General features: G+C 49.6%; 1 protein-coding gene and 1 pseudogene across 1 annotated transcript in view; both read left to right on the top strand.

The window, feature by feature from the left end:
- Positions 1-1037: 1037 nt before the first annotated feature.
- Positions 1038-1412, top strand: LOC141424702 (6-pyruvoyl tetrahydrobiopterin synthase pseudogene; annotated as a pseudogene).
- A 5764-nt stretch (positions 1413-7176) lies between these two features.
- Positions 7177-14303, top strand: part of Cda (cytidine deaminase) — a 19609-nt gene continuing 12482 nt past the window's right edge. The window contains exon 1 of the mRNA XM_020168641.2: positions 7177-7454. Within this exon, the coding sequence (XP_020024230.1) occupies positions 7259-7454 (196 nt within the window). The 5' untranslated portion in view covers positions 7177-7258. The remainder of the gene's footprint in view (positions 7455-14303) is intronic.

The following is a 14303-nucleotide window of genomic DNA, read 5'->3' as shown; positions in this document are numbered from 1 at the left end:
GGTATGATGGCTCAGGCCTGTAATCCCAGTTATGTAGGAGGCGGAGGAAGGAGGATCACAGTCCAAGGTTGGCCCAGACAAAAAGTGGGAGATCCTATCTGAAATATAACTAGAGCAAAAAGGGCTAAAGGCGTGGCTTAAGTGGAAGAGTGCTTGCCTAGCAAGTGTGAGGCCCTGAGTTCAAACACTAGTACCTTAAGCAAACAACCCAATATTTTGAAAAGGGACTCGTAGGCCTCACCAGGCTGCCAATGGGGTCTATGACAGCCTAAAGGTTAAAGGGGGAAAAAAAGAATACAAATCTGGGCACACATGGCTCATGGCTACAATCTTAGCTGCTTGGGAGGCTGAGATAGGAGGATCAAGGTCACAGCCAGCCTGGGCAAATAGTTCTTGAGACTCCATCTCCAAAATAACCAGAGCAAAATGGGCTGGAGGTGTGGTTCAAGTTGTAGAGTGCCTGCTTTGCAAGTGCAAAATTCTGAGTTCAAACCTCAGTCCCATCAAAAAAAAAATGCCCGTTTGTGTCCTTTGCCCATCTCCTTATCCTGTCTTCTGTCTTGCCTGACTTCCCCTGAGTTCTTTACACCATCACTGTATTAATCATTTAAAAAGGGTTTTCTTTTCAGCTTCTCAACCTTCAGCAAGATTTGTCTATGAGTCTTTTAACGAACAAAATTTAATTTTTATGTTGCAAAGTTTCAAGATTTAAAAGTTGGTAGAGGCGTAGGAAGAGACTCGGCCGACAGCAGGGACACAACGCACGCGTGGTCCTTGCCTAGTGGCCCGGGCAGGAATGGGTGGATGACTGCGGGCTATGGCCTGGCGAGCGCGCCAGGAGGCAGGGGGGGCGTGGGGACGGCCGGAGACGGCCCTGGGCGTGAACCACAGGATCCATTCTACCTGTGCCCCGCGTATTCAACAGAATCAATCTCGCCCAGATTCCGCAACCCCGCGCACCTTAAACACTCAACAAACCTTACCTAGCTTGGTACGCCAGCTGCATGAGCTACCGTATCTAATATAATAGCCAGCAAATCTCCGAGTAACGAAGAAAATTTGAAACTGTTTGGGAAATGCAACAATCCAAATGGCCACGGGCACAATTACAAAGATTGATCCTGTTACAGGAATGGTTATGAATTTGACTGATCTCAAAAAATGTATGGAGGAGGCCGTTATGAAGCCCTTGCATCACAAGAATCTGGATCTGATGTGCCATACTTTGCAGACGTTGTAAGTACGACAGAAAATGTAGCTGTCCGTATCTGGGAAAACCTCCAGAAATTGCTTCCTGTGGGAGTCCTTTATAAAGTAAAAGCGTATGAAACTGACCAGAATATTGTAGTCTATAAAGGAGAATAGTTCTTAGGGTTCACATTGCAGAAAGACGTCTTTGGCCCCTTACAATATTAAGCAGTCACTACTTAATATTTGTGCCTCTGGGGGGTGGGGGCAGGTGGGAGAAATGACCCAAGCCTTGTATGCACATATGAATAATAAAACAATAAAATAAAATAAAATAAATATTTGTGCCTCTGTATCGTGTTTGGAGTACCTCTGTTGAAATAAACGTGGACCTGTTATAAATGTGAAAAAAAAAAAAGTTGGTAGAGAAGTTCTTTTCACTCCAATTTCTAATGTGAAATGTTTCTTCTACTTTTCTATTGGAATGTTTGGGTTTTTTTACTAGTTTTAGGACATTCTTCTTTTTTATTTGTGGTACTGGGGGTTGAAGTCAGGACTTCATGCTTCATGCTCTAAGACTTGAGCCATACCCCCAGCCCTTTTTTCCTTAGTTATTTTTGGAATAGGTTTTGCAGTTTTTGCTTGGGCCTACCTGGACCTCAGGCCTCCTGTTTGTGCTTCCGTCCACCCCCAGTTATTGGTTGAGATGACTGGGATTCGGCAGGAGCCACTGAGTAGCAGGTCAGGAATCCTTGATGTGTGTGGGTTCTAATCCTTTCAAGAGTGGTAACTCCCTGACATCCCGGCCTACCCTGCACATGAGTGGACCACATTCCTGTGCTCAGGGAATGCTTAAGATAGGAGACTTGAGTATGTCTGGACTTGTCTGTTGAAGCTGGGGGTGGCTAAGGGGTGCAAGGGGGCACCCACTTTGTCAAGCATGAATATCACCAGCACCACCCTGTCTTTAAGACTCCTGCTACCCTCCTGTCATCTGGAAGGCTTCTTCAACCCACCTACCTTACCCCACCCCTCCCGCCAGACAATGAGTTAGGCAGGATTGCCACGGGACCCAGGCCTTATCATGTGTCCAGTGTCTCACACCTGTCTCCTTCACTGAAGTGTGAGAACCCCCAGCAATTCCAAGTCTTTCACCTCCGATCGCCCAGTGCCCAGGGTGTGGCCTGGCACACAGCCTGCAGTAGCATCTGAACTCACACTTAGTGAACTATGTGCCAGTCTCTGTACTAAGAGTATTTATTTTACCTTATTTTTGTTTTTTCTTTCATTTTATTTTAGAGACAGGGTCCTGCTATGTAGCCCAGACCAGGCTGGAACTAGCTATGTAGGCCAGGCTGGCCTTGAACTCTCACCTCTTGAGTGCTGGGATTATAACATATCCAGTCATATATTTCTCTTGATTTTTTACAATAGTCCTAAGAGGTAGTATTTTATTGCAAATGACATGGGGTTGACAGAAACAAAATTCAAACAAGCTTAAGCTAGCAAATTTATTGGCTCAACTAAGGGAAAACCTAGAAGTATGCCTTCAGGCATGACTGGATCCAGAGATTCAGAGGACAATCAGGCTTCTTCTTCTACTTCTTTTCTCTCTCTCTCTCTCTCTCTCTCTCTCTTTCTCTCTCTCTCTTTTTCTCCTACACACACACATTTCTCTCTCTCAGCTTGCTTCTCACTGCCTGGCTTCACTTTGCCAGCCAGAGGGAAGCTTGCTGTCAGCAGTACTTACATCTTAGCTGAGCAACCACAATGGGAAATACCAATGCTCTCAACTCAGCGGAAACATGAAGGCCCTGATTGGCTCATCTTGCCTGTACTTGATGACAGGGGCTAGAGGAACAATGTTTGGCTGCCCACCAGGAGAAAGAAGTGGGACACCTTCTCCACCATGGTGGGGGCTGAAGACAGGGTAAGATAGGTGGCCAAAGGAGAATTTAACATGGTTGGTTTGATGCAGAGGAGATCTGCTCCCTCTCCAGCCCAGATACCAGCCCTCCGTGAGTTCTGGGATAGACAAGAGCCCAATCAAACACAGGTCTTGACACAGTCAGGGACCACCACAGGGCAGTTGAACTCAGGCCTAAACCATCACCTGTTGCCCACTGAAACTATGATTCACATCTCTCCCCCACCCTCCCACTTTTCCCATAATGCATGGGGTGTGTCTTTCTGTACCCTTCTCTCTTACAGAAGGGACCAGATCAACTGTAAAGCCAAGAGGCACAATTTTCTTCTTTTTTGGTGGTACTGGGGTTTGAATTCAGGGCTTCATGCTTGCTAGGTAGGTGCTCTACCACTTGAGCCTCTCTGCCAACCCGCAAGGGGCTCTATAACTGGGGTACCACCTAATGCTTCTAAGGCCAAACTGGCCTCTGGTCTATACCTTACACAAGGGAGAAACTTCTTACAAATACCACACCCATGGCCATTGAACAATCACGCACACGAGACATTAGCCCAGCCCAGCGAGCCCGTAAGAGCTCACTTCTTCCTTTTTGGGGCAGCCTGATCTTACTCTATCAGTTCAGGTCCCCTTCTCCTTGAGGAAAAGCTTCCATTAAAGCTTTGCCTGTGTCTCTGTATTCCTCAACTTGGTTTCAGCTTGTTGTCCCCAGGTCAGAAGGGTTTTTTGTTAGTGGTGGTGGTGGTGGGAGTGGGGTTAGAACTAAGGATTTCACTTGACCCACACCTGCAGTCCATTCTGCTCTAGTTATTTTGGAGATGGACTCTCATGAACTAATTGCCTGGGCTGGCCTCCAACTGAGATCCTCCCAATCTCTGCCTCCCAAGTAGCTAGATTACAGTTGTGAGCTACCACACCCGGCTCTAGCATCAATTTGAGTTTCATTTCTGAAACTCTGATTTCTATGAGTTCAAGGGCTTAATCAGTAAAATATACGTAATAATAGTATCTATCTTGTGATGAGGATTAAATGCAATAATTCCAATACATTATGCACTTAGCACAGGTCTGGCACACAGATGGAGACGTTCAGTGCTATCACAGTAGCTGTTCATTGAATGAATAAGTGAGTGAATGGTACTGGGACTCAAGCACTTGAGATTTTGAGTAGTTCCCTGTGCAGAACGAAGCCCTGGGGGCAGGGCTTGGAGAGGGCTTTGGGCCCTTGATAATCTCCACCACCACTAAAAGCACTTGCCTTGGATATTCCGTTTCTTTGAGCTGGCAATTAACTTTTTTTTTTTGCAGTGAACTCAAGATTTACATCTTTAGCTACTCCACCAGCCCTTTTCTGTGATGGGTTTTTGAGATAGGGTCTCTCAAACTATTTCCCAAGGACTGACTTCCAACCAAAATCCTCCTATCTCTGCCTTCTGAGTAACTAAGATTACAGGTGTGAGCCACTGGCACCTGGCAATTTTTAGTTTTTTATGAAGTGGAAGTTACAGCATGTTTAGAAAATGCTGTAAATGTTAAGGCAGGCAATGGTGATGCATATCTATAATTCCAGCTATTTAGGAGGTAGATGAGGTAGGAGGATCTTGGTCTGAGGCCAGTCAGGGCAAAGTTAATGAGAGACCCTCTCTGAAAAACAATCTAGAGCCAGGCACCAGTGGCTCGGGCCTGTAATCCCAGTTACTCAGGAGGCAGAGATCAGGAGGATCTTGGTTTGAAGGCAGCCCAGGCAAATAGTTTGCAAGACCCTGTCTGGAAAATACTCATCACAAAAACAGGACTGTTGGTGTGGCTCAAGGTGAAGGCCCTGAGTTCAAGCCCCAGTATCACAAAAAAAAAAAAATCTAAAAGCTAAAGGACTTGGAGTAGCTCAAGTGGTAGTGTCCTTGCCAGGCAAATGCAAGCCCCTTGAGTTCAGTCCCCAGTACTGGAAAAAAGAAAATGAAAAATTCTGTAGGTGCCACTGATCTGTAACTTTTCTCTAGCAAGTTGCCAAGCCCACTATCTCCGATGACCACACCAAGCCCCTTCTAGAAGGAATTCTAGAGCTACAGCTGGCTCCTAAGCTTCCTGTAGCTGGGTGTGCAATGGACATGGTCCCAATTTATGACCTTATGTGGGTAAAGAGCTTTGAAGATGCCAAGGACTGCAATTTAGCCTGGGAGGTCATCCAAGTTCGAGCACCGAGGAATCCAGGAGTCCAGGAGTCTAGGCAGGGCTGGGGTGGGCAGATGGAGACAGGGCAGGGGACAGGACAGGCCTACCAGGCCAGCAGGGCACCATCATAATTTCCCCACTTGTAATTACACTTGGCTCCCAAAAGCTTTAGAATTTCACCCACATCAAGTAGGCACACAGTGTCCCATGTCCACTGGGCACACATTGTCTGGGATGGGTTTTGGTTTCTCTCAGATTCAGGTCCCCATCCAAGAGGAATCTGCCACTGGAGGATGAGGCCCTTACCCCAGCAGGCAAGAACAAGAGACTCTCCAAGGATTGGCAAAGTGACTCAAGCAGTAAGAGCACCTACCTAGCAAGCGCGAGGTCCCGAGTTCAAACCCCAGTGCTTCCAAGAGCAAACAAACAACAGAAAAGAGCCTCTCTGAGGGATGGATATGGGGGAAGGGAGGGACCCTGCCACAGAGAAGGGAAGGGAGGAGGAAATGAGGCAAACCTTGCTCAACTTCATGGTGGCCCCACGGGAGTTTGCCTGAGTCTATACAAGGCTGGAAGCTCCAAGTCCAGGACATGAAGACAGTGAACTGTAAAACCAAGGTAATACCATGCAGGTCACCTCCCTGTCCTCAGCCCCCATTCAAGCCCTCAGAGAAGCCACTACTGATTCACTTCTGCCTGCTGGGCATCTGGAGACACCTGGATTTCTCCCACTGCTTGAGCTGGAGTTCTGCCCTTCTTGGGTAATCCTGACCAAGGCACTTAATGACAATACCAACAAAGGGTACTCACACCTGACCTCTCCAAATTGTCCCACCAGAGTCACCATACATGCATTATCTCATTGGATACTTACAACACTTTGAGACACTGTGCACCCACTTTACAGACAAGGAAACTGAGACTTAGAAGAGTGGGCTGGGGGTGTAGGTCAGTGCCAGAGTACCGGAGCACTTACGTGGCACAAAAAGAGGGGGAAAAAAAACCCTTTCTTATCTGAGAAGTGGTGTAGCCTTGCCAGTCATCCAGCTAATACAGTCAGAGCTGGATTTCAAGCCAGGTCCTCCAAAACTCCAAAGTGCACACTTCTACAATCACAGGGTGTAGATCAGCTGATTATCACTACCCCTGCACCTAGGGTTCCACATCCTGCAGAGATGAGGAAACTGTGGCTTAGGGAGGTCAGGGGACCCACTGAAGTGGAAAGTGATGGAGCCAGGATGTAAACCTTGCTTTGGTTCTATCATCAACCCATTGTCCATTTTGCAAAAAAAAGATAGAAGGAAGGAAGGAAGGGAGGAAGGGAGGAAGGGAGGAAGAGAGGGAGAGAGAAAGAGAGAAAGAAAAAGAAAGAAAGAAAGAAAAGAAAGAAAGAAAGAAAGAAAGAAGAAAGAAAGAAAGAAAGAAAGAAAGAAAGAAAGAAAGAAAGAAAGAAAGAAAGAAAGAAAGAAAGAAAGAAAGAAAGAAAGAAAGAAAGAAAGAAAGAAAGAAAGAAAGAAAGAAAGAAAGAAAAGAAAAGGGACTTGAGCAGATAATCTGAAAGGTTCCCTTCTGGTTTGAAGCAGTCATTCAACAAACTGTGGACCCTTTGAACTTGGACCTCTGCGCTCTCACAGAGGCCCGCCCAGAAGTCTCCTTTCTGGGAATTGTGGCCATGGTCACCTCCTACAGGGTGGCACCCACCCTGTGACCCACTCCTACTGACCCAGGTCCTCCCTGACCCATCAGTGAGCCTGCGGTGAGAGTGTGCAGCAGACAAGGGGACTGAGCATCCGTTCACGCAGGGACACCGCTAGCAGCCCTGCGCACCACACCCTTTGTGCTCAAACCTCGGGAGCCCCCTCCTGGCTCTGCCCAGCCGCCTCCTGGTAGCCTGGAAGCCTCCAGGTCTCGGGTCTGGCTTAGGGACACACCCCGGGGGAGGAGCCACCTTCTCCCGGCCTGCCAGCTCGGGCCATGCAGCCAGCTCTAGTTTCTGCTCCGCCTCACGGGGACGACATGGCACACGAGCGTCCCTCCTGCGCCCTGGAACCCGAGCACGTCCAGCGGCTGCTGCTGTCCTCTCGCGAGGCCAAGAAGTCAGCCTACTGTCCCTACAGCCACTTCCCCGTGGGGGCCGCCCTGCTCACCGGCGACGGGAGGATCTTCTCGGGTAAGGGCGCGATCGGGTCCCCAACCCTGCAGCCAGGGCGGGGATCAGAGGACGTGCGGAACGGCGCCAAGACACAGGTGGAGAGAAGAGCTCAGCGCTGTCCCTCCTCGCTGGGCCTCCCTGCCTCCTGCCCTGGACAGTGCCCAGCTGCTGCAGCCGAGCGGCTGGCTCCCGGTTCTTGGAGAACCCGGGTGGGGAAGGAAGTTTGCAAGGGAGGCAAGAAAGGGGAGGCCAAAATCAAGAGCATAAGAGAGGGTTACTGCGTTTGCAGCCTCACCTCTGACCCTGACCTAGGTTATGCCCATTTTTAGATAAAGAAACTGAGGCCCAGAGACTTAATCCAAGGTCAGAGGGGTCCCTGGTGATGGAACCCCAGGGCTAAGATCCACCAAGTTCTGCCTTCACGCTTGCTAGGCAGGCGCTCTTACTGCTTGAGCCACTCCACCAGCCCTTTTTTGTGATGGTTTTCTTTTTTCAAGATAGGGTCTCATGAACTATTTGCCTGGCTGGCTTCAAACCTCAGTCCTCCTGATCTCTGCCTCTTGAGTAGCTAGGATTACAGGCATGAGTCACCAGGGCCGGGCTGCTGAGGGCTTTTTTTGTTGTTTGTGAGACTGTGGTTTGAACTCAGAGTTTCCTGCTTGGCAATCTACCACTTGAGCCACACCCAACTCTTGTTTTTGAGATGGATCTTGATCATTTTGCCTAGGGCTGACCTGGACCTTGTGACACCCCTCCTTCTGCCTCTCCAGTAGCTGGGATTATAGGTCCTCGCCTAACTAGCCCTGCCCTTGTCCAGCACCCAGTGCTGGAAGTGGCTGGGGCAGAAAGGAGGAGTAGTCAGTGGAGTGGAGCCTGGCAGAAGGTCTGGGAGGAGAGAAACCAGGCCCAATCTGGGTGTGCAGAAATCACCAAGTCCACACGGATCTGCTTCTCAGCTCCTTTTCTTTGGCTCCCTGGCTTTGGAGACAAGCTTACCCTGGCTGGGCTGCAGCTCCGCAGAGTTCTCGTCTCACCTGCAGGAAACCCTGGGTTTGTATCCTGGCACCACAAAAAGAAGTGAACAATGACCAAAGCTCACCTGACCAAAACTACAGCTTTGCTTTTGCTAAGTTTAGGGGATTCAAGTGTTCCATATCACAGAGCTGGGATTGTGATCCACAGTTCCCAACTCCAAAGTCTGCTACTTTGGAGGGCAAAGGGTTTCTGAGTGTCCCACTGAAACTCAGGCCTGGCCTGGTAGCCAGATGAGTGTTGAACGTTAAGTAGCCTGGCAAGCAGGGTTGGTTACAGCACCTTGAACATGGCATCAACCATTGGATCTTTCCAAAGCCTCTACATCCCCTCCTGAGGGCACAGAAAGCCCCTAGTGTAAGGAAATGTAGGCCCCAAAAGTGACCACGTGGAAAGGAGTTATCTGCCCAAGAGATTCTTTATTGCCAGGTGGGAGAGGGAGAGAGGAGAGAGCCGAGAGAGAGAGAGAGAGAGAGAGAGAGAGAGAGAGAGAGAGAGAGAGAAGGGCAGGGGCTTAAATACCCCTCAGTGGGACTCAGCATGATCTGATTGGTTAGGATCTTTTGGTTCATGCTGATTGGAGGTTGAGGCAGAAGGAGGACTCAAGCTAGACTTGAGGCAGGACCGTGACCCTGGAAAACAGAAGCTTAAGGGTGCAGTAAGAACTGAAACCTATCAGCACCATTACTGCCAACACCTAGCACCTCTGCTGACTCCCTCCAGGGCACTTTTCATGAGACACCATTGCTGTTCATCTCTTCCCCTTCCCCCGCATTGCACTTTGTGCTACAGAAGGCTGGGTCTATGTCTTGGACCTGTGTGTCACTGACAGCACCTGCCTGGCCCCAGGAAGACACTCAACCCATGGCTGGCTGACTGACCTTGAAGAAGATGAGTGAGTTTGGAAAGACAGAGGGAGAAGCAGCCAGGTTGATGGTGATGGATGGTATCCAACCTGTCAGGCCGTGGCATTTCCTGCCCTGGGGGCCCTGCAACTTCCAGGGACAGGGCCCTGGAAGGGCAGTGTTAGCAGTAAAGGAAAGGAATGTGGCTCTAGGATTTGCAGTCAGGTGGAGTAGGGAGCAGGGGGGGATGAGGAGGCACTGCCCCAGGTGGGAAGCTAGAGGCAGAGCTGAGTTGTGCTGAGGACAAGGTCAGCAAGGACCAACCACAGTCCTCCTGGCTACTGTAGAGTGAGCACTCACCAAGCACTTCATTGAAGATCTCTGATGACCTCACAACCACTGCAGGAGGGAGAGAAAAAAAGAGTGTTGTGTGCACCAGTCAGAGGGCTTTCCCTTGAATGACAGAAACCTCCAAGACATGAATGAGCAAGGGGAGCTCTTGTTTCAGGACAGGTTGGCCCAGGAACTTGGATGTCACCATGCCCTTCTCCATTCTGTGATGCTGACTTCCTTCTATTACCCTGCAGGTAGGCTCTCTCTGGGCATCAAACAGCTCTGCTTTTCATTCTCACAGCCTTGAAACCAACTAGGAGAGAATTTTTCCCCCACCTCCATATGGAAAGGGCTCTGATAGGTCCATCTCCAATCACAGATGCAGCTCTGGGCCCGGCACTGTAGCCCTGGTGGGGTAGGGTGATGGGGTCAGCTGATTGGCATATCCCTCCTCCATGGGGAGTGGGGTGGGGTCTGTTACCACAAGAAGAAGTATGGGGGGCAAGCACCCACACTTGGGGTAACTGAGGCCCAGTTCAATTCAACTCTAAACACCATGCTCTTTTGGCAGCCCCTTGCTGCAGAGTGGCTACATTGAAGTTTGCCCTTGAGCTGGCTGGGGTCCTTTTGCACTATTCTGTTGGAAATCACGAGTAGGGGAGGTGTCGCTCTTCCAGCGCTGGTAGTCCTAAGCTCTGGAGTGCCAAGGGCTGTGGGCTAGGTGACAGACTCAGAAGCTTCTAGCTCCAAGCCCTGAGAAGTAGAGACTTATGGTTCCCAGCTTTCGAATCAGGAGTCTTTTCAGCTTTCGGTTCTCGGGTTCGAGGCTTGTTGCTTGGGCTTTGACTGCCAGTGGCCCAGCATTCCGCAGTTAGTGTAATCCTCAGCTCGTGGCAGCAGTCAGCAGTCAGCACTGGCTAATGCTGCATCTTCTAAGGCTTGAGAACTGGGACCCTCAACCTGTAAGGCTTGGCAGCTCCCTGGAACTCATCCAGCAACCGGGGCGCACACCTCTCCTCTGTGGCTCTTCACAAACTTTCACCTTCAGCCCCTGCTGTGTCTATCCCCAGTTACTTTCTGGAAGTCCTCAGCTGCCTTATCACTACTGCTGCTACCACTGTCGATAGCACCACGGCTACTGCCTCTGTTTCCTCTGTTACCAGCTCCACTCAGGCCACTCTATCAAGATATAGATCACAAGTGGGGCAGGGTGCAGGTGGTTCACGCCTGTAATCCTAGCTATTCAGGAGGCAGAGATTGGGAGGATTGTGATTTGAGACCAGCCACCCCCTTCTCAATCAGTAAAAGCCAGATACGGTGGCACAAGTCTGTCATCCCAGATAAGTGGGAAATAGGAAGATCACAGTCCAGGCCTGCTCGGGCATAAACTTGAGGCCCAATTGAAAAAAATAACGGCTGACGAAGTGGCTCAAGGGGTAAAGCACCTTCCTAGCAAGCATGAGGCCCTGAGTTCAAACCAGTACCACCCCCCAAAAAAAATTTTTTTTTAAATAACTAAAGTGAAAAGGGCTGGGTGGCCAGGCACTGGTGACTCACACCTGTGGTCCTAGCTACTTAGGAGGCACAGATCAGGAGGATCACAGTACCAAGCCAGACCCACACAAATAAGACCCTACCTTGGAAAAACCCTATCACAAAAGAGAGCTGGTGAAATGGCTGTAGTGGTAAGAGCACCTGCCTAGCAAGCATGAGACCCTGAGTTCAAACCCCAGTGCTGCCAAAAAAAAAAAAAACACACACACACAAGTAGTCAAGCAAGAAACATTCTGGGTTTTTTTTTAATTTTGATTTTTTTTTCTTGTTTTGGTGGTGCTGGGATCTGAACTTAGGGCCTCACACTTGCTAGGCAGGCACTCTACTACTTGAGCCACATCTCCAGCAAGAGAAAATCATTCTGGAGAAGACTTTTATTTATTGAGCCCAATGTTGCAACACCAGGATGAGCTGAACAGTCTGCTTACTTACCCAAGAGGGTGGTGTGACCTGCAAATGTGGAGAATGTAACTTGCACCAATCACAGCTCTACTTCCAGTTTTTTCAAAACCAATCACAGCCAAGTGCAAGTAGAGCTCTCCTGTCTGTCAGTCACAGCAGGGTCATCTGAAGTTCCTGGAGGCTTGTCTTACACTGGTGCAGGCTGTGACTGGAACAAGGCCTCCTGAAGCGGGAGTCATGTCTATGCAGCCATGGTTACAACTTCCTTTGCAGCTGGAGTGCAGTTGTCTGGGAACAACTGGAAGCTCAAGGTTGCCAGGGATAAGGGAGAGTCTGTTTCATGACCCACTCTCCACAGCTTCGCTCACAGAAAAATACTGAAAAGTGCTTATAGTCAGGCAGCAGAGGCTTACACCTGTGATCCTAGCTACTTGAGAGACTGAGATAGGGAAGACTGAGGTTTGAGACTGGCCTGAGAAAATAGTTCAGTGACGCCATCTCCAAAATGCCCAGAGCAAAACAGACTGCAGGTGTGGCTTAAGTGATAGAGCCAAAAAAAAAAAAGAGTGCTTATGGAAGAAGATGAACACTACGCAAAACTAACATGCTCTACGGCATTTAACAGTGCTTAACAATGTTTGCTCTAGGGAGAGCTGAGTCCTTCTGTGTGTCTCAGAAGGGGCAGAGAGGGTTGTGCTGAGAAGACTGACAAATGGAGGACACTAACAGATCTCTTTGAGACAGGAAGTGGGGCAGGTGCTGAAAGGGAGGCCTGGTGGCAGTAAGGGGAGAAAAGGGGACCTCGGCCAACCCGAGGAGACCTGGTATGGCATCATGGGGGAATAGAGAGATTCGGAAGCAGAAAGGACACAGCTGACTTTGGGCACTGTGTTCACAGCTTCTGGCTGGAGGGTCTGCTCAGTTCCGTGACTTTTGCCTGATAAATAAAAGAGCAGCCCCCCTGGAAACTCCAGGCACAGCAGCTGGCCTCCCATCCAATTCAAAAGCATGTCTGGCTGCAAAGGCAGGCTTGCCGTCATGACCTTGTAATCATCGCTCTTCCTCTGTCACTTGCCACCCTGGCTAGAGCTTTGGGCCACCCAGGGTGGTGATTAATAACGACAACTGCTGGTGGCATCCGGTGGTGGCTTGTCACAGGAGGTAGGGTGGACTTGCAGAGAGAGGAGGAGCTTGCCAGTGAAGAAAAAGCTGGGGGGAGCGGGGAGGACACAGAGGAGAGTTAAGACAGGACGGGAGTAGAATTAGGAAACGAAGGGAAATGGGCAGGGGAGACGGAATCCACCCAGAACTCACATGAGGCTGGGCACCAATGGCTCATGCCTGTAATCCTAGCTATTCAGGAGGCAGAAATCAGAAAGATCATGGTTCAAAGCCAGCCCAGACAAATAGTTTGCGAGACTCTATCTCAAGAAAACCCATTCTAAACAAGGGTGTAGGCTCTGAGTTCAAGCCCCAGTACCACAAAAAAAAAAAAAAAAGAACTCCCATGTGGCAAATGCTTACCCAGTGTGTGGAAGGCCAGTTGGGAGATGGGCAGAGGAGGACCACAGAGGACCATCTCTAACCTGGACTGCAATGCACAAAGTGTCCCTGCGCATATATGCACCTGGCAATGAGCCCACTGCAGCTCAAGAGTCCTGGGACAGGATGCAGAACTTCTTAGCTGTGGAGTTTCCCTTCTTCAGCCCATGACCTTGGGACACTGGTCACTCTCCCCCTCCCCTCCTCCTGTCCACCCCCTATGTAGCAAAGAAGCCACTTTACTGGGCCAGTGATGAATTCAGGAGGAACAAGCAACATAAAAAGATGCTTAAGGAAGTCCAGGTTAATTGCCGAATCCAGTTTACCTTGGCTTAACTCTCCAATCTGGTTTTTCACCCATCGTTTCCCCCAAGTCGCCCCCCCCCACACTGTCCTGATTCCTTCCTGGGGCCCCCATCTCTGCATTTCCCTGTGGCTTATACAGCTCCACTCCACAGTGGGTGACTCACAGGTGACTCACTCCAGGCCCTGCAACCTTACCTCACAGCACTTCCAAGAGGTTAGAGCTAGCTTGGCTCAGAGCTCAGAAGTCAGAGCTTGCTTCCTCTCCTTACAGAGCACCCCATGCACCATTTCCCACTGTCACCCTTCACCCCAAACATCAGTTTTCTCTACGGTCACTCAAAAGTGGCTCCTTGTAAAGGTAAGCTTTCTACAATCCCTTGACTTTATAGCTGAATTAAATATAGTCCATAGATGAAGTGGTCATTTGCAGTGGGCAGGAGGTTAAGAACACAGAGGCAGTATTTCTTCGTACACATGGACATGACATTTGTCTAGTCCAGGGATTCTCAAGTGTGGTCCCAGACCCTCCGTCCCAGGAGCGCCTTGTTAGGAATGCAAATTCTTGGGCTCCGACGCAGACCTATTGAATCAGGAACTCCAAGAGTGGGTTTTGAAATCTGTTTTGAGAAGCCCCCAGAAGGTTCTGATGCCCGCTTAGATGGGCGCTCTGATTTCATTAAATCCCTCAAAACAGGAAGTGGGTATAGTGCTCTCTGGCTTCGCTGTCTTCTCTGAACCCGGCTGCTCTGTTGGGAACTTCTTTCTTTTCTTGCTGTTGTTGAGATAACATCCCACTCAGCCCTGCCAAGCGCCAAACCAGCTCACAACACAGCCTGCCTGAAATGCTGTGGAG

Source organism: Castor canadensis, chromosome 7 (genome assembly GCF_047511655.1).
Source record: "Castor canadensis chromosome 7, mCasCan1.hap1v2, whole genome shotgun sequence".
NCBI classification, from domain to species: Eukaryota; Metazoa; Chordata; class Mammalia; order Rodentia; family Castoridae; genus Castor; species Castor canadensis.
Note: the sequence above shows the minus strand (reverse complement) of the source record. Positions and strands in the feature narration are given on the sequence as shown.